The sequence below is a fragment of the Phaenicophaeus curvirostris genome, chromosome 15, assembly GCF_032191515.1.
Source record: "Phaenicophaeus curvirostris isolate KB17595 chromosome 15, BPBGC_Pcur_1.0, whole genome shotgun sequence".
Lineage (NCBI taxonomy): Eukaryota > Metazoa > Chordata > Aves > Cuculiformes > Cuculidae > Phaenicophaeus > Phaenicophaeus curvirostris.
Window position 1 is genome coordinate 19562729 of NC_091406.1, and position 27365 is coordinate 19590093.

The 27365-nt window shown below is 54.9% G+C and overlaps 2 protein-coding genes and 1 pseudogene across 2 annotated transcripts; all 3 read right to left on the reverse strand.

The window, feature by feature from the left end:
• Window positions 1-621: 621 nt before the first annotated feature.
• On the reverse strand, window positions 622-12550 carry LOC138727218 (uncharacterized). Its single transcript, XM_069869508.1, has 4 exons — window positions 10213-12550; window positions 1157-3937; window positions 843-976; window positions 622-741 (listed from the first exon to the last, which is right to left on the reverse strand). Exons 1-4 carry the CDS (start codon window positions 12548-12550, stop codon window positions 622-624), a joined length of 5373 nt encoding a protein of 1790 aa, XP_069725609.1.
• Window positions 12551-14756: 2206 nt separating this feature from the next.
• Window positions 14757-19915, reverse strand: LOC138727219 (protocadherin beta-15-like). Its single transcript, XM_069869509.1, has 4 exons — window positions 19826-19915; window positions 18890-18969; window positions 15312-18120; window positions 14757-14876 (listed from the first exon to the last, which is right to left on the reverse strand). The coding sequence occupies exons 1-4, from the start codon at window positions 19913-19915 to the stop codon at window positions 14757-14759; spliced, it is 3099 nt and encodes a 1032-aa protein (XP_069725610.1).
• Window positions 19916-23747: 3832 nt separating this feature from the next.
• LOC138727220 (protocadherin beta-15-like) lies at window positions 23748-26185 on the reverse strand (annotated as a pseudogene).
• Between the last annotated feature and the right edge of the window lie 1180 nt (window positions 26186-27365).

Genomic DNA, 27365 nt, shown 5'->3' on the forward strand with positions numbered 1-27365 from the left:
TAATGAATGGAGAAGAAAACAGCAAGCTACTCTACGCCCTGTCTTCTACAGTGCCTCAAGCTGAGTGTAAAAGCCTGTTTCACTGTAAAAACAGAAACAACACTTTCAATTCTCTACTACCTTATACTCAACAAGCCGGAAATGTTATGTTGGGCTTTGCGTTATAAACAAAACCGGATACATTACTCTTTACATCCACGCTTTACATTTTGATGAACCATTGAACTCCTGGCCAAAAGCACGGAGAGTGAAAGTGTCAGCAGAGAATGGAGACACGATTCCAGAACGCTCTCAGAAGAAACATAAACACAGAAAAGGTGACGTAGGAAAAATCTATCTTGAAGATATGCTTCTACGTTTCAGTATTACCCTTAACATTGAGAAGTAATAATGTTCTCATTGTCGTGCACCGAGTCCCGGGGTAATCAACATGCAACACAGTCCTCGTCCTCCATCTATGTCACAATTACAGAACACTTAAATGAAGAAAACCATGCTGAAGAGGAGAATGGGTTTGCTCTCTCACAGAGAAGCCTTGTTCTTCCCTGGTCCTTTTTTTTCTGTGTTTTCCCTGGGAGGACGCTGGCCAGGGACGACAGACACGCTCGCCTTTCCCCTCGTTTACTGAGTGGGGAGCCAAGGGTTTGCATCAGAATTGCCACGGAGCTCCTTCCCCCTGTTTGCAGTGCAAGCTGCTTCCGCACGTCTGCGAGCCGTGTCTGCGGAGATGGGAGCTCTGTCCTGCAAGAACGGAGAGCGCGGGTTGTCATTTGGGCGTTGGAGGGAGGCAAAAGCGAGGGACTGAGAGGACCCGTCAGTCACTGCTGTACGGAGAACGCTACTGTTCTCTTTCCAGAGACAGAGGAGGTGGAAACAGGAGGTCGAGACGTTAGTCCCCTCTCTTCCTTAACCTCGATGGTTTTGAGAACCTGGTCGAGGTGCAGCTGCCGTCCTCCTTTGCGCTGATACACTTGATCTAAGAGAAACCCTCAGAACTGGATGCCCAAGACCCCAATAAGTCAGTACTTGGGGAGCAGCTGAGCCTTAACAGATCCTCCTGGGACGCCCCCACCAGCAGCTCTCAGACCCTCTCCGCCCTCTCCTCCCGACCCTGGGGCTCCTCCACCCACAGAGCCACAACACCGAGACTCCCCACGTGAGCGACACCCCGAGCCCCCCGCGCTGCTCCCTCCCCGCTCCCCGCCTCGCCCCGGCCCGGGCAGGTCCCTCACCTCTGCAGCCCGGTCGCCGTCGTCGCCGAGGTTGGCCGCCTCCGTGGAGCAGAGCGAGCTCCGCTGCTCGGCCGGGCCGGGGGGCAGCCCGGCGGGGAAGCAGGGCAGGAGGGGCCCGAGGAAGCGCAAGTCGCCGTCGAGGCTGCCGGCGGCGAAGCAGACGTCGTAGACGGAGCTGCGGGGCAGGGAGCCCGCGCTGCTCGGCGGGGCGGACTGCGGGAAGGCGGGCAAGCTCTCGGCCGCGCTGCGCCGGGCCCGCCGCACCTTGGCCGCCACGGCGGCCCCCGCCGTGGCCAGGAAGAGGGCGGACACGCAGGCCAGGCAGACGGTGAGGGAGAGGGTGAGCGGCCCCTCGGGCTCGGCGGCCGGCGCCTCCTCGGCGCCCCGCAGATGGGCGTCGGAGAAGCCGCCGACCAGGGCGATGCCGAGGGTGGCGGTGGCGGAGCGCGGCGGCCGCCCGCGGTCTCGCACCAGCACGACGAGCCTGTGCCGGGACGCGTCCCGCTCCGCCACGGCCCGCGCCGTGCGCACCTCGCCGCTGTGCGGCCCCACGCGGAACAGCCCCGGCTCCGTCGCCTTCCACAGCTCGTACGACAGCCACGCGTTCTGCCCCGCGTCCGCGTCCACCGCCACCACCTTGGCCACCAGGTACCCGGCCTCGGCCGAGCGCGGCACCAGCTCGCCCGCCGCCGCGCCGCTGCTCTCGGCGGGCGGGTGCAGCACCACGGGCGCGTTGTCGTTCTCGTCGCGCACCACCACGCGCAGCACCGCCTGGGCGCTCAGCGGCGGCGAGCCGCCGTCGGCAGCGCGCACCGCCACCTCCAAGGCGCGCACCTGCTCGTAGTCCAGCGGCCGCAGCAGGAAAACGGCGCCGCTCTCGGCGTTCACCGACACCGCGGGCTGCTCCGCGCCCTCCTGCCGCACCAGCGCGTATCTCACGCGCCCGTTCGCTCCCGCGTCGGCGTCCGTGGCGCTCACGCTGCCGATGCGGACCATGGGGCCCTCGTTCTCCGACACCGACGCCGTGTAAACCGCCTGCGTGAACTCGGGCGCGTTGTCGTTCACGTCCGACACCTGCACCCGCAGGCTCGCCCGGGAGCTCAGCCGCCTCCTGCCCCGGTCCGCGGCTCTCACCGTCACGTTATACTCTGCCGCCCGCTCCCTGTCCAGCGCCGCCGTCGTCCTCAGCTCGTAGTACTCATCCCCGCCGCCCGTCAGCATGAAGGGCGAGTCCCCGTCGATGGAGCACTCCGTCCTGCCGTTGTCGCCGGAGTCGCGGTCCCGCACGCTCAACAGGGCCACCACGGTGCGGGGCGGCGCGTCCTCGGGAACGGAGACCGACTGGGAGGTGAGCGTTATCTCCGGGGCGTTGTCGTTCACGTCCAGCACCTCCACCCGCACTTTGCAATGCGCAGACAGGCTCCCGCCGTCGGTGGCTCTCACCGCCAACTCGTGGCGTTCCGCTTCCTCGAAGTCGACGTTTCCCGCCACCCGGATCTCCCCGGTGTCAGGGTTCAGCTGGAAGACCTGCCGGGACCCCTCTGATGTCTGAGTGAAGCTGTATCGCACTTTCCCGTTGGACCCTTCGTCGGGATCCGCGGCCGCGACTCTGACCACCAGCTGCCCCGGGGGGCTGTTCTCGGCCAGTTGCACCTCGTAGACCTCCCGACTGAAGACCGGGGTGTTGTCATTAGCATCCACCACGATAATCCGCACCTGAGCAGTTCCCGACCTCGGTGGGGAGCCACCATCTGTGGCGATGAGGAGTAGACTCAGCTGCGGCTGCTCTTCCCGGTCCAGGTGCCGTTCTAAGACCAGTTCCAGGTATCTAACTTCATCATTCCCTGTTCCGAAATCGAGGGAGAAATGCGAATTTGTCCCGAGACTGTAGTTCTGCAATCCGTTGCTGCCCACGTCCCTGTCCCTGGCACTTTGCAGAGGGAAACGGGACCCAGGAGATGTCGTTTCGGGAATCTCTAAAACCACCTCCTTCTCCGGGAAGACGGGAGAGTTGTCGTTCACGTCAAGAACCTCCAACTCCCCTCGGATCAGCTCCAACGGATTTTCAAAGACTATCTTAAAGAAGACGGTGCAGGTGTCTCTCCTCGGACACATCTCCTCTCGGTCCAGAGACTCCTTTGCCGTCAGCGCTCCCGTGTTTCGATTGAGGTGGAAAAGCCGCTCGTTCCCCTCGGACACAACGCGCGCCTTGCGAGCCGCCAGCTGGCTCGGAGAAAGCCCCAGGTCCTCTGCAATATTGCCCACAAACGACTCCCTCTCCATCTCCTCCGCCAGGGAATAGCGGAGGGGTTCGGCCCCGCTCTGACACACGCAAACGCACACAAGGAACAAGATCACTCGCCTCTGCCGCTCTCCGCTCCGTCTCCCACTCGCTCGCACTCGCCACAAAAGCCATTCCCCGTCCTCCGTCGTTCCCAGCATCGTCCAGCGGCGTCCGAGGCGGATTTGGTCAGCAATCCCGGGCTGAGGGGCCTGAAAGCCCCCGAGCTCCCCGACTCCGTGTGCCGCCGCCCTTCCCGAGCGGCTCCCGCGGCTCTTTCTCTCCGCCGGTGCCTGCAAAGCCGGGGCGGGCACAGGAACCCGCCGGTTCGCGGCCAACACCCCCACCCAGCGTCGCACGGGGGAATATTTCCTCTGCTGCTCAGCCGCGGCAGAGCCGCCAGCCCGGCCTTTGCTGCTGGAGGCTGCGCTCCCCGTGCCCACCGGAGCCAAAAGGCGCAGTGGGAACGCTCTCTCTTTGCTAGGAAGCAGCTCCCTCCCCGCAGACAGAGCGCCGCTCTGGGCAGCACTGCCCGGCTCCTAAACGCCAGCTCCTCATCCGCAGCTCGGGGTTTTCCTCTGAGTGGGCAGTGCAAGATCCTCCACTTCCACGGGACACATTGAGGGCTTGTTCCTCCTCTTCTAAGCTTGTTCATCAGCACAGGACCCTTAGCGAGTGGGGCGGGTCCGAGAAGAACCTCTATAGGATGTGAGAGCTGGTGCCAGAGGGGAAAGTTTCTATAAGGAAATGCTTCCCCATCACCCTCGCTCACCACCAGCCCAGAATGACACTGTTGCTCTAGGACACAACATCCTCATTCTGTTTTCTTCGCATTGTGGATCACACCTCGCCCAAAGGACACAAAACTGCTTCTATAGGAGAACAAGCTCCAACTCCATCACCTGGGTAACGATTCATGAACACAGAGACTTAGCATAAAATGCAAGGAATCAAAGAGGAGAGGTCACAAATTAAACGCCCAGATACTCAAATGCTAACGATCAGGAGCTAATGGAGGAAATAGCAAAGGCTAAATATCGAAGTACACTGAGTGATGGTCCATTAAAGGCACCATTCAAGACAATCTCAAGAGGTACAACCAGCAATTTGTAAATGAGAAGGGGAAGGAGAAGAGATTATACTTGATCATCACAAAGGATCTCACAGAAAAATGCAGACGGATTACGACCTGTTTTAGGGGGATTCCAGGAATGTGTAAAGTTCACTATGTGATCATTAGAGGCAGGATCAAACTCGGTAAAAGGGAGAGTTCAAGATTGCACCTGGGAGGCACTAACATGGGGAAACCGAGGGGAGATGGGAGAGTGAGGGGTCCATTAGGTCTCACCACCCATTTGCCGATCAGGATGACCAAACTGGCTCCTGAGTATGCTCACATATAGCAGAGTTACACCATAACCACAGAACAAAGACTGGGACGCTATACTTAATGCAGAAGTACTAAGATTTGTGAATAGAAAACAACATATGTTGTATTTTGATGGAATAGAAATGTAGAAACTGTACGATTCGTGTGTTGGAAGTGGCCTGAGCTATGATTCTGCAGTTCTTTGAGTCCATACATGAGACAGTCTGCAGAAGCTCCACTCGCAGGAACTTTGTGGAAACATCTATAAAGACTTAATCACTGAACTCCGGACAGGTCGTAGAGCCCCTCACAAGCCTCTAGAGGATATTAATATTGGTCTAGACTTAAGCTCATACTCTTGACATAGAATTGTAGCATTATAGGTAATAAGCTAACTGTTTAAGTGCAGTCCTGAGTCCTACTCTGTCTTCATTGGGATGTGACAACCATGAAAGTGGTTTCACAGTTCTCTACACTCACAGTCTATGCTGCCGTGTCATAACTCAAGCAAGCAGAGAAGACCAGCTGAGCCCAACAGGGAACTCCTGATAGACTTCAAAGGGAAAAAAGTATCGTGTCATCTCTGGAAGCTAGTCAGCTCCATCAACTTCCACAGCTCATACAACAGACAAGCGTTCCGACCTGCATCCACCCTCACCACCTTGGCCACCAGCGAGCTGGGCTCCCACGATGGTGATGCTAGATCCATGCCTGACACCGCCAAGCCTGTGCCCACTGATGGCAGGCACAGCACCTGTGGCATGTTGTAATTTTCATACACAATCTCCAGCTGCACCCACACATTGGACTCCCACTCCGTCTCCAGCTCCAATCCTCACCACGCTGCAGCAACTCTCAGATGGTCTCTCCAGCTGTAATAGGAGACTATCCCACAGCTCTCATTCAGGGTAGTCTCTCACACAAGTCCTACCCACCCACACATCCTACTCTGACGAGCACCTCGGGAAGCTCAGCAGTGTGTTGTTTCCTGTATTGGAGGGCCTCAACATTCCCCCTCTCACATGGTAAAAAACATAATAAACCATCTGGTTAGGAACTGCATCAGACACCTGGACCCTCCAGATGAAATGATCCCAGAAGCAGCTGACTTAGACCAAGAAGTGCTGGTTCCTTGGGGTCTCAGTGAGACTGAGAGAGACAGATGTCATTCACTCCTCATTCATGATTGCTCATGCTATTGGAGATCTGCATAGATACCACTCTGTCCCTGTAGATGAGGAAAACTCTGGGCAGTTACTTCAGGCAGGGCTCCAGCCATGCACAGCAGCCATGCAGACCCCCATCAAAGAAAAGAAAGCTTGGTCCTATTTGAGTCATTGAAGCCGTTATAAGACTTTCATGCAAGAAAGTGATTCTACTCCTCACTTCGGCTGTCACACTAAAAGAAGTTTGTAGGTAGAGCTCTTGTTCACATGTGGCTTTCTCTCTAGCAGCAAGAGGGTGCTGCCTGCAGGTTCCATGGTTCCAGTGAGCTGGCTGAGTTTCTCCTGCTGACCGGGGATTTTGTAGCACAACACAGCACAGCAAAGGCCTCTGCCTTTCCACATTAATTGGATTGTGGATCACTCAGTTCTCCACGTACAATGGTCTTCTGCTCAGGATCAATACACCAGCCCTGGCTCAGGACTTATCTTCTTATGGGGGCCTTGCAGAAGGCACAGATCCAGTCCTCTGCATTTCCTGACAGCAAAGCCTCCTCCTGACTGCAGTTTTCACCCACCAAATGCCCACCTCCTGGTGATCCCCTAGCACCTCCTGAAAGGAAAATGTCTGTTGTCTTTGTGAAATCAATGGCTGAAAATATTTAGAATCAAAACACTTTGTGCTGAAAAAACAAACAGTTGTCATCCACAGCCAGAGCTGTCAGAAGAGTTGGAAATTTCACTCCTCAACCTTACTGATTTGCGGGGCCTTTGCACACCCAAGGCCACTCTTCGAGGAGCAACCAGGTTCCCCTGACCTGGATCTAACTAGGCCCCATCAGAAGCTCAGTGCTCAGAAGAGCCACAGAGGCCTGACAGCAAATCCCTCTTCCCCAACATTTTCCTGAATTATCTACTGGCTGTGTCTCCAAACTGAAGAAATGCCCCTCCTCAACCTTAATTCAGCCAAGGGACGACAGGAGAAAAAATGCCCCAGCCTTTTGAAAAATATTCACAGACCTTTCCAAGAATTAACACTCCACAAAGACTGCTGTCTCCACACATGGCATTCATGTGTTCTGTTTATTTCACTTTTACACACAAAGCTCTTCCAGATTACAAGAGTACAGTTCAAAACTGCAGCACAACACTGTGGGAGCGTTCCCAAATATTCTCTGCCAGTCAAACATTCCCTTATTATAGATGAGGGGACAGTCCTTCTTAAGAGGAATTGGCAAGACAGTGCTCAAACACAGTCCACAAATTAGAAGGAGAAACAGTAAAAAGGAGAAAGCAAATGCTGCACCAAAAGACAATGAATGTGTTTTCACAACTCTACACTTATAGTCTATGAACAGGCAATGCCACTGTGCCAAAAGCCAAGCAAGAGGAGCAGAAGTCCATCTGGACTACAGGGAACTCCTTAAAGAGCTCAAGTCGGGAAATAAATGCTATCTTCTCTAGAAGCAAGATCAGGCTTTGCAGGAAGATTGCAGACCTGTGGCTTGTGTATGCAGGGAGAACACACCATAGACCAAAGCTCAGTTAGAGGCAAAATTCACCAGTGCTGTGTCAGTCACCGAGAAAGACTTTTTCAATTTGTTTATAGCAGAAGGAGTTCTAAAGAAAAGAATGGATTGATACTTGTTGAAGACAGTCACCTGACCTTAGGCTGCCCAGTCCACTGTGTTGGAGGACCATGAGGGTGGGAACAGCGACTTTTCCTTCATGGACGCTGAAATTGTCAGAGAACAGCTGTATCCGCTGAATATTCACAAGTCCATTTGGCCTGATGGGGGCCCTCACAGAGTACTGAAGGAGCTTGCGGATGTTACAGTAGGACCCCTCTAGATCATCTACTGAAGATTTTAAGGGATTTGATAGGTCCCTGCTGACTGGAAGCTGGCCAGAGCTATTCCACCTGTCCAACAAGGACTGAGTACTATTGAAAGTCATTTAACGAATAATGCACTTGTCAGGCACAATCAACTTGTTCACCAGGGCAAAGTCTCTTTAAATCAATTCAATGTCCTTCTACATCACCTGGCTCGTGCATCTGGGATGGTCAGTGGATTTTGTATTTTTGGATTGTATTAACATTTGTTATACTGTTCCAGCAATCTTCTTGAAATTGTGTCCAACTATGACATGAACTGCCTGAATTGCAGGGCTCCGCTTACGAGGAGCGGCTGAGAGAGCTGGAGTTGTTTAGCCTGGAGAAGAGGAGGCTGAGGGGAGACCTCATTGCTCTCAAACTACCTGAAAGGAGGTGGTAGAGAGGAGGGTGCTGGCCTCTTCTCCGAAGTGACAGGGGACAGGACAAGAGGGAATGGCCTCAAGCTCCACCAGCGGAGGTTTAGGCTGGACATTAGGAAAAAATTCTTCACAGAAAGGGTCATTGGGCACTGGAACAGGCTGCCCAGGGAGGTGGTTGAGTCACCTTCCCTGGAGGGGTTTAATGCACGGGTGGACAAGGTGCTAAGGGACATGGTTCAGTGTTTCATAGGAATGGTTGGACTCGATGATCCAGTGGGTCTCTTCCAGCCTGGTTATTCTATGATTCTATGATTCAAAGCTGTGTAGTTACTTGGGCTACATCTACCTGGTGACTGCTCAGCAGTGGTGTTCTCAGGGTTCAATTCTAGGGCCAGTTTGGTTAAATATATTTCATAATGACAGACAAAAGGGCAAACCACATCCTGGGAAGCATAAACACAGAATAACCAGCCAGTCAAGAGAGTCTCCAGCTCAATTCAGTCTTGGTGCAGCCTCACCTTGAGTCCTGTGTGCAGTTCTGGGCCCCACCATTTATGAAGGATGTTAAGTTACTGGAATGCTTCCAGAGGGCAGCTACAAGGCTGGTGATGGGTCTGCAAGGAATGTTCTGTGAGGAGCACCTAAGGACTGAGGGTCTGCCTAGTTTGGAGAAAAGGAGTCTGAGAGAAGGAGGGGGTGATCTCTTCCCTCTCACATCAAACAACAGGACATGGGGGAATGTTTCAAAGCTGCCTCAGGGGAGGTTCAAGCAGTTGGTCTAAGAGGATATTGGCAGGTCCCCTCCAACTAAAACATTCTATTCGGTCCCATCCCATTCCACCATCATTAATGATGGCATATTTCCAAGGAAATTCCAAGGATACAACTCTCTTACGAGACCAAGGAAGACCTCGTGCCAAATACAGCCCTCCCCCAGAGAAGATGAGACTTCTGTACACAAAGGCTCTAAGTGTCTATCTTGCGAGCTGAGCTGCAATGCTGTGCACCACAATGACTGGAAATGATCAGCCCCCTGCTTCCTGGGCAGCCTTTGTGCAGTGTATACAGTCACACAAGGGCTGTACAGACAGACAGAGTGACCAGAATGCAAAACACACACAACACACATATCTCAGACAGAGACATCCTGAACCCAGAGAAGAAACAGCTCTATGCACGAACCATGTTGTAACACAGTACTCACAACTCCCTTGATTTCACAGAATCATAGAATACTTTGGGTTGGAAGGGACCTTAAAGATCATCTAGTTCCAACTTCCCTACCATGGGCAGGGACATGTCCCAGTAGATCACGCTGCCCAAGGCCCCATTCAACCTGTTCAAAGCAGATCCAGGGATGGGGGAGCCACAACTTCCCTGTACAACCTGTTGCAGTGCCTCACCACTCTCATAGTGAAGAAATTTCCTGACCAGAACGACCGCTACGTGCATTTCAGGGAGGATTTGATTTGTCGGCCCAACCTTCCCATTGTATTACAGCACAGAATAAGAGGCCCACAACTTTGAACAACAGCAAGTGACACAAGAACTAGGCTGGGAGCACTGGAAGTAAATATATTTTTGGAGGAGTCACACATGGGTATAAAACCTCTGAAAGATTATTAAGTGACTGAGGGTGTCTTTTGTTTCGATTGTTGTTTTGAGGAGGAGAAAATATTTTTTCTGAGATAGAATTTGAGGAAAACCAATGAAGGCAGTTTCCAATGCAGATGAACTGTGCAGGAAAAATAGCCAGAGATCCCATCCTGTCAATAAGCCTGAAGCTTTTGGCTGTGCAGATTCCATCCTAGTTAAAGGAAAGACTATTGAAGTCTTCCCCAGAGAGCATCCCTGTGTTCTCTGGTAGCACATCCTCAGCAGTGAGAGGGCCTTGGGGAAAATCCTGTTCACCATCAGTGTCTCCGCCCAGGGCACAGTGCTGTGGTGGCAGGCTGGGCAGGATGGGCTTCAGGAACTTGAACTCGCTGTTGCCCGAGCCTGTTGTGAGGTTGATCTCGTAGCAATAGGGATGGGGTAGGGTCCCTACAGAGGCTGCATCAGCCAGGCTGCTCGGAAAGTTGCTGGCACCATAAAGCACATGCCCGTCCTTCAGCTCCTTTCTCTTGCACACTTGGCAAGTGATGAATGCTGCCATGGATGCGAGGAAGAGCAGTGAGACAAAAACCAGGGAAATGATTAGATAGGTTGTCAAGAAGTCACTGTCGTCCACTATGTCCGGGCTGCCGTGTGGTATATGCACATCTGAAAAGTCATTGAGCAGAAGTGCACTCAGTGCTGCTGTGGCCGACAGCGGAGGTCGTCCGTTGTCTCGCACCAGGATGATGAGCTTCTGCTTCACGTTGTCTCTCTCTGTCACTGACCTCCTCAGACGCACCTCCCCACTTTGGGCACCCACCACAAACAGACCGGGGTCAGAGGCCTTCAGCAGGTGGTACGACAGCCACGAGTTCTGTCCCGAGTCAGCATCAACAGCCACCACTTTGGTGACCAGGTACCCTGCCTCAGCCGACATGGGCACCAGCTCGCTGGATGCTGGGCTGCTGTCCTGGGCTGGATGCAGCACCAGCGGCGCATTGTCATTCTCATCCACCACAACAACGTGGACAGTGACGTTGGCACTGAGGGGAGGAGATCCTGCATCAGAGGCAATCACCAAGACCTTGAACTGTTTCAGCTGCTCGTAGTCCAGAGGTCGCAGCACAAACACGTGCCCATTCTCAGAGTTCACAGAGATGCAGGAGCAGGGAGGCTGCTCTGTGGTGAGAGGTGGTGCCAGGGAATAAGTCACCTTGGCATTGGGCCCAATGTCAACATCTGATGCATGGACAGTTCCAACGAGCATGGTGGGGACATTGTTCTCACGCACATACATGATGTATGATGTCTGGTTGAAGACAGGTGCATTGTCATTGACATCAGAGATGTCCACCGTGAAGGTCTGGGTGGTAGTGAGAGGAGGTGACCCTGTGTCTGCTGCTGTGACAGTCAGGATGTACCGTGCGGTCTCTTCCCGGTCCAGTGTGGTCACAGTCACCAGCTCATAGTAATTCTTATAGGCTGGCCGCAGGGAGAATGACAGCTGCTCCTCAAGGGCACAGGTAATCTTCCCATTTTCTCCTGCATCACGGTCCCTGACAGAGAAGAGAGCAGCTACCGTTCCCGGTAACGCATTCTCAGGTAGGGGACTGTTCAAAGAACTCACCACCAGCTCTGGTGCATTGTCATTCACATCCAGCACCTCCACCAATACCTTACAGATTGCCGAGAGGCCCCCACCATCTGTGGCGCGAACACTGAGCTCATGTTGCTGTGCTGCCTCAAAGTCTAGGGACTTTGTGAGTTTTATTTCACCACTCATGGGGTCTATGGCAAATGCTGAGGAACCCTGGGCCATCCCTTGGCTGAACTGGTAGGAGATGTCCCCATTAGTACCCACATCCGGATCAGTTGCCATTACCCTCAGAACTACAGACCCTTCCGGGGCAGTTTCCAAAACTTGCCCCACATACAGCTCCTGTGTGAAGATGGGAGCGTTGTCATTTACATCCAGAACAACAATGTGGATTTCGGTGCTCCCAGTCCTCGGGGGAGAGCCCCCGTCCACAGCAATGAGACTGAAACTCATCTCTGCCTGCTCCTCTCTGTCTAGAGGCTTTTCCAATACCAGTTCCACATACTTCTTGTCCTTAATCCGACTCCCAAAGAAGACATTAAAGTACTCGTTCTCGGGAGAGATGCTGTAAGACTGGACGCTGTTGCTACCAATATCCAGGTCCACAGCCCCCACCACCGGGAAACGCGAGCCGGGGTTGCTGGTTTCGGGGATCCTAAGCGTGATCTGCTCGTCCGGGAAGCGGGGCGAGTGGTCGTTGACGTCCCGCACGGCCACCTCGATGCGGAAGAACTGCAGCGGGTCGGCCAGCAGCAGCTCCAAGGGCAGCGTGCAGGCGGGCGCCTGGGCGCACAGCTCCTCCCGGTCGAGCCTCTCGGCCACGACGAGGCGGCCGGTGGCGCGGTCCAAGCGCAAGCGCTGCCGGCCGTCCTCCGAGGCCAGGCGGGCGCGGCGAGCCGAGAGCTGCGCCGGGGCCAGCCCCGCGTCCTCGGCCACGTCGGCTACGAGCGAGCCGCTCGGCGCCTCCTCGGCTACGGAGTAGCGCAGGGGCTGGGAGCGAGCGTGCGGCAGCGAGAGGAGAGCAGAGAGACAAAGCACTTGCCTTGCGATCGCCATGGCGGGGCGGCGGGCGGGCTCCGGCGGGCGGCTCGGGCGCGCGGTCCTCGGCGGCGAGCGGCGCCCGGCAGCGGCGAGGGCGGCGGCGAGGGCGGCGGCGAGGGCGGGCGGGCTCCCTGGGGCCGAGTGCGGCTGGCGGCCCGGCAGCGGCTGGCCCGGGGCCCCGCTCGCCGCCGCTCGCCGCCGCCCGGCTGCGCTGCGCTGGGCAGGGCCGGGCCGGGCTCGGGCGCCTCCCCGCCCGCAGCCGCTCGGCGCCGCCTTGGCCGGGAGCTCCCCCCTGCGGGCCGCGGCGGGACTGCGCCTCCCGCCACCGCCACCGCGCTTCCCTCTCGCCGAGACACACGCTCCGCGCTCCGCTCGCCGCACCCGGCGGCCTTGCAAGGGCTCCAGAGGGCTTTGTGCTCAGCGACCGGGCTGAGCTCCTGCCCCGGGGGGAGGAGGCGGCGCCGCAGGGCTGGGAGATAAAAGGCAGCGAAGCGCACAGGGAGGTCACTAATTAGAGCCCCGGATACACAAACGCTAACGGTCCGGAGCTAACGGAGACAGCAGGAAAGCCCAGGGATCTAAGGACACGCAGCGATGGCACATTAAAGGCCCCATTCAAGTGTAAATCTCAAGAGGTTCAATCGGAAACTTTGTAAACGAGAAGGGGAGAGGGAAGAGTTTATCCTGGTTTATCAGAAAGTGTCTCGCAGAAAAGGGCAAACGGATTACGACGAGTTTGACGGGGTTTCAAGGACCATGCAAAGCTTATTATTGGATGATTAGAGGCAGGATTAGATTCGGTAAAAGGGAAAGGTCAAGAGTTCACCTGGAGGAAGAACCAGGGATCTAAGGACACTTAGCGATGGGACATTAAAGGTACCATTCAAGTGTCACCAGCCAGAGCTTCAAGTACAAACTTTGTAAAGGAGAATGTTCCACGGGGAAGTTTATTCTGGATTGATGGGAAGGTCGAGGGTGTGGAGAGTGAGGGGTTCAGAGCGCAGCCAGGCAGTTCGAGATAACAGGCAGAGAAACAAGCAGGGATTTCACTAATTAGAGCCTCAGATAGAAAATCGCCAACCAGCACGAGCTAACGGAGAAAATAGCGAAGCCCAGGGATCTAAGGACACTCACCTGTGGGCCGTTAAAGGCACCATTCATTTGACAATGAAAAGAGGTTCGAACAAAAGCTCTGTAAACTAGAAGGTGGCATAAACATTGCTTTGGGTGAACAGAAAGTTTCTCATGGGAAAGAGCAACATTTTTTATGGAATCGACCGAGGTTGTTCCCCCCGATTCCAAACACAGAGACACCGTGCGAAGGCATTTTGAGCAGCATCTCTCGGTCTTCTGCTTCCCACAGAAAATCGCCCTCCACCCTTCTCTGCCTTCTGAGAATGTCCTGCTTCCAAGTCGCTCTGATTTCCTCTGTATAAAATCTACTCCATATTTCAAGGGTTTATTTCCGAAATCCTGCTCTTTCTGTGCCTATTTCCTGGGCGACGACAGTGACAAGTGACCTTCCACACACCACACACACACGGTGGAGTTCCAACGGGGTTTTTATTGGGTTCATTGACATCATGCATTTGATTGTTACCTATTAATGAAAGGAGAGGAAAACAGCAAGCTACTCTACGCCCTGTCTTCTACAGTGCCTCAAGCTCAGTGTAAAAGCCTGTTTCACTGTAAAACCAGAAGCAGCACTTTCAATTCTCTACTACTTCATACTCAATAAGCCGGAAACGTTACCTTTCACTTTACCTTATAAAAGAAAACGAATACATTGCTCAAAGTCCACGCTTTACAGTTTGAGGAACCAGCGAACTCCTGGCCAAAAGCGTGGAGAGTGAAAGTGTCAGTAGAGAATGGAGACACGATTCCAGAACGCTCTCAGAAGAAACATAAATACAGAAAAGGTGATGTAGGAAAAAGCTGTCTTGAAGATATGCTTCCAGGTTTCAGTATTACCCTTAATATTTAGAAGTAATAGCGCTCTCATTGTCGTGCACGGGGTCCCGGGGTAATCAACATGCAACACAGTCCTCGTCTGCCGTCCGTGTCACAGTTACAGAACACTTAGATGAAGAAAAAAATACTGAAGAGGAGAACGGGTTTACTCTCTCACAGAGAAACCTTGTTCTTCCCTGGTCCTTTTTTCGGTGTTTTCCCTGGGAGGACGCTGGCCAGGGACGACAGACACGCTCGCCTTTCCCCTCGTTTACTGAGTGGGGAGCCAAGGGTTTGCATCAGAATTGCCATGGAGCTCCTTCCCCCTGTTTGCAGTGCAAGCTGCTTCCACACGTCTGCGAGCCGTGTCTGCGGAGATGGGAGCTCTGTCCTGCAAGAACGGAGAGCGCAGGTTGTCATTTGGGCGTTGAAGGGAGGCAAGAGCGAGGGGCTGAGAGGACCCGTCGGACAATGCTGCATGGAGGATGTTACTCTCCTCTGTCCAGAGACAGAGAAGTTGGGACAAAGCAGTGGGGCTCTGACCTCAGCTGGGACAACCTAAAGCTGAATCGAAGGACAAAGTTCAGAGATGGATGCAGAGGAGCCCGATAAGTCAGCGCTTGAAGAGCATCTAAGCCTCGACGGATCCTCCTGGGACGCCCCCACCAGCGGCTCTCAGACCCTCTCCGCCCTCTCCTCCCGACCCTGGGGCTCCTCCACCCACAGAGCCACAACACCGAGACTCCCCACGTGAGCGACACCCCGAGCCCCCCGCGCTGCTCCCTCCCCGCTCCCCGCCTCGCCCCGGCCCGGGCAGGTCCCTCACCTCTGCAGCCCGGTCGCCGTCGTCGCCGAGGTTGGCCGCCTCCGTGGAGCAGAGCGAGCTCCGCTGCTCGGCCGGGCCGGGGGGCAGCCCGGCGGGGAAGCAGGGCAGGAGGGGCCCGAGGAAGCGCAAGTCGCCGTCGAGGCTGCCGGCGGCGAAGCAGACGTCGTAGACGGAGCTGCGGGGCAGGGAGCCCGCGCTGCTCGGCGGGGCGGACTGCGGGAAGGCGGGCAAGCTCTCGGCCGCGCTGCGCCGGGCCCGCCGCACCTTGGCCGCCACGGCGGCCCCCGCCGTGGCCAGGAAGAGGGCGGACACGCAGGCCAGGCAGACGGTGAGGGAGAGGGTGAGCGGCCCCTCGGGCTCGGCGGCCGGCGCCTCCTCGGCGCCCCGCAGATGGGCGTCGGAGAAGCCGCCGACCAGGGCGATGCCGAGGGTGGCGGTGGCGGAGCGCGGCGGCCGCCCACGGTCTCGCACCAGCACGACGAGCCTGTGCCGGGGCGCGTCCCGCTCCGCCACGGCCCGCGCCGTGCGCACCTCGCCGCTGTGCGGCCCCACGCGGAACAGCCCCGGCTCCGTCGCCTTCCACAGCTCGTACGACAGCCACGCGTTCTGCCCCGCGTCCGCGTCCACCGCCACCACCTTGGCCACCAGGTACCCGGCCTCGGCCGAGCGCGGCACCAGCTCGCCCGCCGCCGCGCCGCTGCTCTCGGCGGGCGGGTGCAGCACCACGGGCGCGTTGTCGTTCTCGTCGCGCACCACCACGCGCAGCACCGCCTGGGCGCTCAGCGGCGGCGAGCCGCCGTCGGCAGCGCGCACCGCCACCTCCAAGGCGCGCACCTGCTCGTAGTCCAGCGGCCGCAGCAGGAAAACGGCGCCGCTCTCGGCGTTCACCGACACCGCGGGCTGCTCCGCGCCCTCCTGCCGCACCAGCGCGTATCTCACGCGCCCGTTCGCTCCCGCGTCGGCGTCCGTGGCGCTCACGCTGCCGATGCGGACCATGGGGCCCTCGTTCTCCGACACCGACGCCGTGTAAACCGCCTGCGTGAACTCGGGCGCGTTGTCGTTCACGTCCGACACCTGCACCCGCAGGCTCGCCCGGGAGCTCAGCCGCCTCCTGCCCCGGTCCGCGGCTCTCACCGTCACGTTATACTCTGCCGCCCGCTCCCTGTCCAGCGCCGCCGTCGTCCTCAGCTCGTAGTACTCATCCCCGCCGCCCGTCAGCATGAAGGGCGAGTCCCCGTCGATGGAGCACTCCGTCCTGCCGTTGTCGCCGGAGTCGCGGTCCCGCACGCTCAACAGGGCCACCACGGTGCGGGGCGGCGCGTCCTCGGGAATGGAGACCGACTGGGAGGTGAGCGTTACCTCCGGGGCGTTGTCGTTCACGTCCAGCACCTCCACCTGCACTTTGCAGTGCGCAGACAGACCCCCGCCGTCGGTGGCTGTCACCGCCAACTCGTGATGCTTCGCTTCCTCGAAGTCGACGTCTCCCGCCACCCGGATCTCCCCGGTGTCAGGGTTCAGCTCGAAAAGCTTCTGAGATCGCTCCGATGTCTCCGTGAATCTGTATCGCACTTTCCCGTTGGACCCTTCGTCGGGATCCGCAGCCGCGACTCTGACCACCAGCTGCCCCGGGGGGCTGTTCTCGGCCAATTGCACCTCGTAGACCTCCCGACTGAACACCGGGGTGTTGTCATTGGCATCCAGCACCACGACCCGCACCTGGACTGTGCCCGACCTGGGTGGGGAGCCCCCATCGCTAGCGGAGAGGAGTAGATTCAGTTGCGGCTTGTCTTCACGATCCAGTTGCCGTTCTAGGACAAGCTCCGCGTACTTTGCTCCACCTATCCTTTTTCCGATATCGAGGGAAAAATACGAATTAGACTCGAGGCTGTAGTTCTGCAATCCGTTCTGGCCCACGTCCTTGTCCCTGGCACTTTGCAGAGGGAAACGGGACCCAGGACCTGTCGTTTCTGGAATCTCTAAAATCATCTCCTTCTCCGGGAAGACGGGGGAGTTGTCGTTCACGTCAAGAACCTCCAACTCCCCTCGGATCAGCTCCAACGGATTTTCAAAGACTATCTTAAAGAAGACGGTGCAGGTATCGCTCTGCGGACACATCTCCTCTCGGTCCAGAGACTCCTTTGCCGTCAGCGCTCCTGTGTTTCTGTTGAGGTGGAAAAGCCGCTCGTTCCCCTCGGACACAACGCGCGCCTTGCGAGCCGCCAGCTGGCTCGGAGAAAGCCCCAGGTCCTCTGCAATATTGCCCACAAACGACTCCCTCTCCATCTCCTCCGCCAGGGAATAGCGGAGGGGTTCGGCCCCGCTCTGACACACGCAAACGCACACAAGCAACAAGATCACTCGCCTCTGCTGCTCTCCGCTCCTTCTCCCACTCGCTCGCACTCGCCACAAAAGCCATTCCCCGTCCTCCGTCGTTCCCAGCATCGTCCAGCGGCGTCCGAGGCGGATTTGGTCAGCAATCCCGGGTTGAGGGGCCTGAAAGCCCCCGAGCTCCCCGACTCCGTGTGCCGCCGCCCTTCCCGAGCGGCTCCCGCGGCTCTTTCTCTCCGCCGGTGCCTGCAAAGCCGGGGCGGGCACAGGAACCCGCCGGTTCGCGGCCAACACCCCCACCCAGCGTCGCACGGGGGAATATTTCCTCTGCTGCTCAGCCGCGGCAGAGCCGCCAGCCCGGCCTTTGCTGCTGGAGGCTGCGCTCCCCGTGCCCACCGGAGCCAAAAGGCGCAGTGGGAACGCTCTCTCTTTGCTAGGAAGCAGCTCCCTCCCCGCAGACAGAGCGCCGCTCTGGGCAGCACTGCCCGGCTCGTAAACGCCAGCTCCTCATCCGCAGCTCGGACACTTTGAGGACTTGTTCCTCCTCTTCTCCGCTTGCTCATCAGCACAGGACCCTTAGGGAGTCGGGTGGGTCCGAGAAGAACCTCTATAGGATGTTAGAGCTGGTGCCAGAGGGGAAAGGTTCCCTAGAAAATGCTTCCCCACCACCTTCGCTCAACACCACTCGAGAATGACGCTGCTGCTCTAGGAGATCAAACCCGAAGTCCTGCACTTGGGGAAGGATTCACGGACACAGCGATTAACATAAAATGCAAGGAATCAAAGAGGAGAGGTCACAAATTAAACCCACAGTTACACAAACAATAACGATCAGAAGGGGAGGGAGAAGACATTTTCCTTGATCTGTGGTGATTATAGGGAGAGTTCTAGAGTGGATCTGGGAGGCACCACCATGGGGAAACCGAAGGGAGATGGTAGAGCAAGGGGTCCATTATGTCTTTGCCAATCGTTTGCCTATCGGGATGACCAAATTGGTCCCTGAGTATCCCCTCCGCATATCACAACATAACCACAGAACAAAGACTCAGAGGTGATCCTCAAAGAAGTATTAAGAAGATCTGTGAATAGAAATCCTTGTATGCTGTATTTGGATGGTTTATAAATTTAGTAACTATAAGTTTTGTGTGTCAGAAATGGCCAGATGTATGATTCTGGAGTTCTTTGGTTCTGTACATTTTGGTGAGGGTTTTTCCCACAGCAGGGCTGGAGCAACACACCATGTTCCTTACTAGAGGCGCCACTGATAAAAGGTGAAGAAGATAAGGAGCCGGATCGAGTGATACCCCAGATGGTATCCCTCCGGAACGGACTACATGAGAATGAGAGGAGTGGGTCATAATCAGAACTCCCTCTCAGCTGGTCAGAGATTCCGCACCGATGTTGTTATCATACGAACACTGAAACATCTGCAAAATTTCACTCACAGCAACTTTGTGGAAACATCTATAAAGACTCTATCACTGAGATGCAGACAGGTCATAGAGTCCATCCCAAACCCTTAGAGGGTATTAATATTGGTCTAGACTTTAGCTTATACTCTTGACTTGGAATTGCAACATCACAGGTAATACACTAACTGTTTAAGTGCAGCCCGGAGTCCTACTATGTCTCCATTGGGATGTGACAACAATGACTGTGGTTTCATAGTTCTCTACACTTACTCTCTATTTGCAAGCAAAGTCACTGTGTCAAAAGTCAAGCAAGCAGAGAAGATGAGCTGAGCCCAACAGGGAACTCCCTGTGGATTTCAAGGGGAAAAATGTATTGTGTCAACCCTGGAAGCAAGGTCAAACTTTCTAGAAAGATCGCAGAGTCAGTGCCCTACACCTGCTAGTGTTTCAGAGCAATTTGGAAAATGCCCTTCATAATATTCTTTGATATTTGACCTGCCCTTAATTGCTCAGGCCGTTGGATCAAGAAGATTCATGTAGAACCCTCCCAACTAAAGTAGTCCATTCCATTCCATTCCATTCCACCTCAAAACGGTACTGCTGACATATTTCCAAGGAAATCCCAAGGACACAGCTCCCACACAGACTTCTAAGTGGCCAAGGAAAGTCTAGTGTGCTTTACTGCGTTCCCCTACAGAAGATGAGACACACGCTGGTCCAGCTGCTCAACACAGGGGAAGGGGCCCTAAAAGCAGTCTCTCAGACAAGTCCTACCCACCACGTTGCTTCCTGAATGGCACCTCTGACGAGCACCTTGGGAAAGTTCAGCAGCCTGTTGAGGCCCTCCAATACAGGAGACAACATTTCCCCTCTCACATGGTAAACAATATAATAAACCGTCTGATTAGGAACTGCACCAGACAACCGGAACTGTCAGAAGAGTTGGAAATTTCACTCCCCAACCTTACTGATTTGCAGGGCCTTTGCACACCCAAGGCCACTCTTCGAGGAGGGACCAGGTTCCCCTGACCTGGATCTAACTTAGCCCTGTCACAGCCAGAAGCTCAGTGCTCAGAAGAGCCACAGAGGCCTGAGAACAAATCCCTGTTCCCACAACTTTCCTGAATGCTCTACCGAATGTGACTCCAAACTGAAGAAAGGCCCCTGCTCAACCTTAATTCAGCCAAGGGAGAAATAGAAGGAAAAAGGTTTTTGAAAAATATTCACAGAGCTTTCCCAGAATGAACATCCCCACAGACTACTGTCTCCAGACAAGGCATACATGTGTTCTCTTTATTTCACTTTTACACACAAAGCCGTCCCAGATTACAACAGTACAGTTCATAACTTCGGCACAACGCTGTGAGAGGGTTTCCAAATACTCTCTGCCAGTCAAACATTTTCTTACTATACATGAGGTTACAGTCCTTCTTAAGAGGAATTGGCAAGACAATGCTCAAACACAGTTCACAAAGTAGAAAGAGAAAGGGCCAAAGGGAGAAAGCAAATGCTCTAACACAAACCCGGAATATCATAGTGGGACAGCTTTCCACTTACTACAAGAAGCCTCTCAATTCAAAACAACAATGACAAGACGAAACCCAATGGCCCGTTTCCAAGTTCATCTCCATGCTACCTGCAGACAAAACCCTTTGAAACAATTCCTGGTGCTTCCTCACTCTCCACACAAAGACAACAAACATGTTTTCACAAATCTACACTTACAGCCAATGAACAGGCAACGCCACTGTGCCAAAAGCCAAGCAAGAGGGGCAGAAGTCCATCTGGGCCCTACAGGAATCTTGTGGAGCTCAAGTGGAGAACTAAATTCTATCATCTCTGGAAACAAGATCAGGCTTTGCAGGAAGATTGCAGACCTGTGGCTTGTGTATGCAGGGAGAACACATCATAGGCCAAAGCTCAGTTAGAGGCAAAACTGGCCAGTGCTGTGTCAGACACCAAGACAGACTTTTTCAATATGTTTATAGTAGAACACTGTCTAAGAAAATTTGGATTGATGCTTGTTGAAGATGGTCACCTAAGCCTGGGCTGCCCAGTCCACTGAGGTGGAGGACCATGAGAGTGCGAACAGTGACTTTTCCTTCATGGATGCTGACATTGTCAGAGATCAGCTGTATCAGCTGAATATTCTCAGGTGCATTTGGCCTGATGGGGGCCCTCACAGAGTACTGAAGGAGCCTGCAAATGTTAAAGCAGGACCCCTCTAGATCACCTACTGAAGCTGGCCAGAGTTATTCCAGCTGTCCAACAAGGGAAATATTGTTTAACATTTTGTCAGCCCTGAAGTGCTCAGGCAGTTGGATTTGGCAGATGATCCTTGTAGATCCCTTCCAACTAAAGTATTCTACTCTATTCTATTCCATTCCATCCTCTTCCATCTCAACACCATTACTGCTGATATATTTCCAAGGAAATCCCTATTTAATCCCTTTAAATGCTGAGAGCGATGAGTAGAATCGCTCCAGGCAGGACTGCAGCCATGCACAGCAGCCACACGGATCTTGGTCATAGAAAAGGAAGAGTGCCCCTGCTTCAGCCATTCAAGCCTTTTTAGGACATTCCTGCAAATAAACAATTCTATTCCTCATTTCTGGTGCCATAGTAAACGATCTTCACACACAGCCTTCTTGCTATTAGGTGACTTTCTCAACAGCAGCAGCAAGTTGGTGTTGCCTACAGGCTCTGCGGTTACAGTGAGTTGAGTTAACCCTTCTGCAAAGGATTTTGCGACACCGAAAGGGCTGTCAAGTATTGGCACAGGCTTCCCAGGGAAGTGGCTGTGGCACCGTCCCTGGACATGGCCCTGAGTGGACATAAGGACATATGTAGTGGTGGAATTGGTCGTGTTAGGTTAACGGTTGGAATCTTTGCTCTCTAGGATCTTTTCCAACCTAAATGATTCTATGAATCTACACAGGTTAAATGGACAAGAAATCATTTACTATTCACTGTACAATGGTCTTCACTACAGCAGCCTGCCCTCAGGACTTGGGTTTTCTCAGAAGCTTGGCAGAAGGGATGGCTGTAGTCCTCTCATTTCCCTCTTCCTGGTAGCAGTTTTTCATCACCAAATGCCCACATCCTGACACTCTCCCAAATACTGCCCCAAAGGAACAAGTATGCTCCTTTTGTGCCATCCATCTTCTGAAACTCCTACGCCTTAAGCGCCACAAACAATTTGTGCTCCAACATCTCACCAGTGCCATCACCAGACACAGCAGTCAGGATAGTCGGGAATTTCATTCATAAAGGTCACGGCTATGAAGAGGCCTTTGCACACCCCGGGCTCCTGTTAGGGGAGGGACAAGGTTCCCCTGACCGGGATATAATGGGGCCCTGTCACAGCCAGAAGCTCAGTGCCCTGAAGACCCACAGAGCCTTTCCAACAAATCATTGCTCCACACAGGTTCCCTCAAGGCTCTATCAGGCACATCTCCAAACAGAAGAAATGGACCGAATCAACTCTATATCAGCCAAGGGACAACAGGAGAAAACAGTGCTCAGCCTTTGAAAAACATTCACAGACCTTTCCCAGAAGGAACATCTCTACAAAGACCCCAGTCTCCATACAGGCATTCGGGTGTTCCCTTTATTTCACTTTTGCACACAACAATATCCTGGTTTACAATGGTACAGTTGATAACTGCAGTACAAGCAGTTCTTCCAAGCATTCCGTGCCAGCTAAACTATCCATTATAATAGAGGGGTGAGAGTCCTTCTTCAGAGGAATCCACAAGACAATGGTCAAATACAGTTCAGAGAGTAGAAGGAGAAAGGGTAAAACCAAAAATACAAATGCTGTAACACAAATCCAGAAAAACAGACCAGGTCTGCTTCCAGCGGACAGCAGTGAAGCCATTGAGAGCTCTGAAAGGAATGTCCTGTAGAAGCATATAAGGACTTCAGCTTTGCCATTCCATCAATACCAAAACCACTATGATACATATTTCTAAGGCAATCCCAAGGAGGCAGCCCACCCACACTTCTCTTATGGGTCAAAGGAAGATCTCGTGCACTTTACTACTGAAGATGAGACAGCACTACTCAGACGCTCAACATGTCACTCTTGCCTGCTGCGCTGGAATTCTGTGCACCACAATGTGTGCATGGGAGCGCCCTCCTGCTTCCCTTGGCAGCCTTTATGCAGCTATGCAGTCACACAATGGCTGGACAGAAAGACAGAGACACCAGAAGGCAAAACACAGATTCCATGCATCTCAGAGGCAGAGGCATCCAGAACCCAGAGCAGAAACAGCTCCATGCACGCATCACCTTGTAACACAATACTCACAAATTTCTTGCTTTCCTAACTCAGAATGAGGGCTACACGCATTTCAGCAAGGACCTTGCCAGTGCTTTACAGCACAGAAAGAGATCGATGACCTTGACATACAGTGGTAGCAATGGAATGAAGCCCAATCTGAAAGCATCTAGGAAACGCCTGTAATAGAGCTGAAATATTTTATCATCATAATTAAGGAGATTTTAGCTTTTTGAGGTTTTTTTGAGTTTTGGAGGAGAAGCAATTTTTCTGCTAATATCAGTAACTACAGGGTGGGAAAAATGATGCCAACTGTAAAGGCAGATTAACTCTAGGGAAACCATTGCCACAGGTTATAGCCTGGAGTGCTTCCTATCACCAGGGCCTGAAGCCTCTGCCAGTGCTGACTCCATGCTAGTTAAGGGAAAGATTATTGAACTGTTCTGCAGAGAGCATCCCTGCATTCTCTGGTGCCACATCCGCAGTGGTGAGAGGACCAGGGGGAAAATCCTGTTCACCATCAGTGTCTCTGCCCAGGGCACAGTGCTGTGGTGGCAGGCTGGGCAGGATGGGCTTCAGGAACTTGAACTCACTGTTGCCCGAGCAGGTTGTGAGGTTGATCTCGTAGCAATAGGGATGGGGCAGGGTCCCTGTAGAGGCTGCATCAGCCAGGCTGCTCGGAAAGTTGCTGGCAGCATAAAGCACACGTCTATCCTTCAGCTCCTTTCTCTTGCACACTTTGCAAGCGATGAAGGTTGCCATGGATGCGAGGAAGAGCAACGAGACAAAGACCAAGGAAATGATTAAATAGACTGTCAGAGAGTCTTCTTCATCCTCCATGTCCGGGCTGCCATGTGGTAGACGCACATCTGAGAAGTCATTGAGCAGAATTGCACTCAGTGTTGCTGTGGCCGACAGCGGTGGTCGCCCATTGTCTCGCACCAGGATGATGAGCTTCTGCTTCACAGTGTCTCTCTCCGTCACTGGCCTCCTCAGATGCACCTCCCCACTTTGGGCACCCACCACAAACAGACCGGGGTCGGTGGCCTTCAGCAGGTGGTACGAGAGCCATGAGTTCTGCCCAGAGTCGGCATCAACAGCCACCACTTTGGTGAGCAGGTACCCCGCTTCAGCCAACATGGGCACCAGCTCGCTGGATGCTGGGCTGCTGTCCTGGGCTGGATGCAGCACCAGTGGAGCATTGTCATTCTCATCCACCACAAGGAGGTGGACAGTGATGTTGGCACTGAGGGAAGGAGATCCTGCATCACAGGCAATCACCAAGACCTCAACCTGCTTCAGCTGCTCGTAGTCCAGAGGTCGCAGCACAAACACGTGCCCATTCTCAGAATTCACAGAAATGCAGGAACAGGGAGGCTGCCCTGTGGGGTGAGCTGGTGCCATGGAATAGGTCACCTTGGCATTGGGTCCTATGTCAGCATCTGAGGCATACACGGTTCCAACAAGAACAGTGGGGACATTGTTTTCACGCACGTACATGGTGTATGATGTCTGGTTGAAGACAGGTGCATTGTCGTTGACATCAGAGATGTCCACCGTGAAGGTCTGGGTGGTGGTGAGAGGAGGTGACCCCGCGTCTGCTGCTGTGACAGTGACAATGCTCCGTGCCATTTCTTCCCGGTCCAGTGTGGTCACAGTCACCAGCTCATAGTAATTCTTATAGGCTGGCCGCAGGGAGAATGACAGCTGGTCCTCAAGGGCACAGGTGACCTTCCCATTGGCTCCTGCATCATGGTCCCTGACAGAGAAGAAGGCAACCACTGTCCCAGGTGACACGTTTTCAGGGAGGGGGCTGCTGAAGGAACTCACCACCAGCTCTGGAGCATTGTCATTGACATCTACCACCTCCACCAACACTTTACAGAGAGCTGAGAGGCCCCCACCGTCTGTTGCCCGAACACTGAGCTCGTGTTTCTGTGCTGCCTCGAAGTCCAGAGGCTTTTTCAATTTAATTTCACCGGTCTTGGCATCAATCAGAAACGCTGATTCGCTTTGGTCCACCTCTTCACTGAACTGGTAGGAGATGTCCCCATTAGAACATGCATCCAGATCAGATGCCACGACACTAAGAACCACGGTGCCCTCAGGGGCATTTTCCAAAACGTGGCCAATGTAGCGTTCCTGCATGAAGACTGGAGCATTGTCATTTACATCCTGAACAACAATGCGGATCTGAGTTGTCCCGCTCCTCGGTGGAGAGCCCCCGTCCACAGCAATGAGACTGAAACTCATCTCTGCCTGCTCCTCCCTGTCTAGAGGCTTTTCCAAAACAAGTTCCACATATTTGTCCCCCCCAGCACGACTCCCAAAGGAGACACTAAAGTACTCGTTCCCGGGAGAGATGCTGTAACCCTGAATACTGTTGCTGCCAATATCCAGGTCCCGAGCCCCCGCCAGAGGAAACTGGGACTGTTAATGGTTTCGGGGATCCTAAGCGTGATCTGCTCGTCCGGGAAGCGGGGCGAGTGGTCGTTGACGTCCCGCACGGCCACCTCGATGCGGAAGAACTGCAGCGGGTCGGCCAGCAGCAGCTCCAAGGGCAGCGTGCAGGCGGGCGCCTGGGCGCACAGCTCCTCCCGGTCGAGCCTCTCGGCCACGACGAGGCGGCCGGTGGCGCGGTCCAAGCGCAAGCGCTGCCGGCCGTCCTCCGAGGCCAGGCGGGCGCGGCGAGCCGAGAGCTGCGCCGGGGCCAGCCCCGCGTCCTCGGCCACGTCGGCTACGAGCGAGCCGCTCGGCGCCTCCTCGGCTACGGAGTAGCGCAGGGGCTGGGAGCGAGCGTGCGGCAGCGAGAGGAGAGCAGAGAGACAAAGCACTTGCCTTGCGATCGCCATGGCGGGGCGGCGGGCGGGCTCCGGCGGGCGGCTCGGGCGCGCGGTCCTCGGCGGCGAGCGGCGCCCGGCAGCGGCGAGGGCGGCGGCGAGGGCGGCGGCGAGGGCGGGCGGGCTCCCTGGGGCCGAGTGCGGCTGGCGGCCCGGCAGCGGCTGGCCCGGGGCCCCGCTCGCCGTCGCTCGCCGCCGCCCGGCTGCGCTGCGCTGGGCAGGGCCGGGCCGGGCTCGGGCGCCTCCCCGCCCGCAGCCGCTCGGCGCCGCCTTGGCCGGGAGCTCCCCCCTGCGGGCCGCGGCGGGACTGCGCCTCCCGCCACCGCCACCGCCACCGCGCTTCCCTCTCGCCGAGACACACGCTCCGCGCTCCGCTCGCCGCACCCGGCGGCCTTGCAAGGGCTCCAGAGGGCTTTGTGCTCAGCGACCGGGCGGAGCTCCTGCCCCGGGGGGAGGAGGCGGCGCCGCAGGGCTGGGAGATAAAAGGCAGCGAAGCACACAGGGAGGTCACTTATTAGAGCCCCGGATACACAAACGCTAACGGTCCGGAGCTAACGGAGACAGCAGCGAAGCCCAGGGATCTAAGGACACGCAGCGATGGCACATTAAAGGCACCATTCAAGTGTCTCCAGCCAGAGCTTCAAGCACAAATTTTGTAAAGGTGAATGTTCCACGGGGGAAATTTGTTCTGGATTGATGTAAAGTAAAGGGTGTGGAGAGTGAAGGGTCCAGAGCGCAGCCAGGCAGTGCGAGATAACAGGCAGAGAAACAAGCAGGAATGTCAGCAATTAGAGCCTCAGATAGAAAATCGCCAACCAGCACGAGCTAACGGAGAAAACAGCAAAGCTCAGGGATCTACGGACGCTCACCTGCGGGCCGTTATAGGCACCATTCATTTGGCAATGAAAAGAGGTTCGAACAAAAGCTCTGTAAACTAGAAGGTGGCATAAACATTGCTTTGGCTGAACAGAAAGGTTCTCATGGGAAAGAGCAACTTTTTTTATGGAATCGACCGAGGTTGTTCCCCCCGATTCCAAACACAGAGATACCATACGAAAGCGTTTTGAGCAGCATCTCTCGGTCCTCTCCTTCCCACAGAATATCGTCCTCCACCCTTCTCTGCCTTCTGACAATGTCCTGCTTCCAAGTCGCTCTGATTTCCTCTGTATAAAATCTACTCCATATTTCAAGG

Bases quoted from the DNA above. Each gene is read 5' to 3' on its own strand.
- LOC138727218 (XM_069869508.1), bottom strand. From the start codon at position 12,550: ATGGCGATCGCAAGGCAAGTGCTTTGTCTCTCTGCTCTCCTCTCGCTG. The intron at 3,938-10,212 runs GTGAACAGGATT...CGGGGAGCGCAG, and splicing joins CCTGGGCGGAGACACTGATG to CCTCCAGCAGCAAAGGCCGG. The intron at 742-842 runs GTAGCGTTCTCC...CCGTTCTTGCAG, and splicing joins CTGTCTCTGGAAAGAGAACA to GACAGAGCTCCCATCTCCGC.
- LOC138727219 (XM_069869509.1), bottom strand. From the start codon at position 19,915: ATGTTGTCTCCTGTATTGGAGGGCCTCAACAGGCTGCTGAACTTTCCC. The intron at 18,970-19,825 runs GTAGGACTTGTC...ATTCTCATGTAG, and splicing joins TTCAGGAAGCAACGTGGTGG to TCCGTTCCGGAGGGATACCA. The intron at 18,121-18,889 runs GTAAGGAACATG...CGAGCCGGGCAG, and splicing joins TTTTATCAGTGGCGCCTCTA to TGCTGCCCAGAGCGGCGCTC.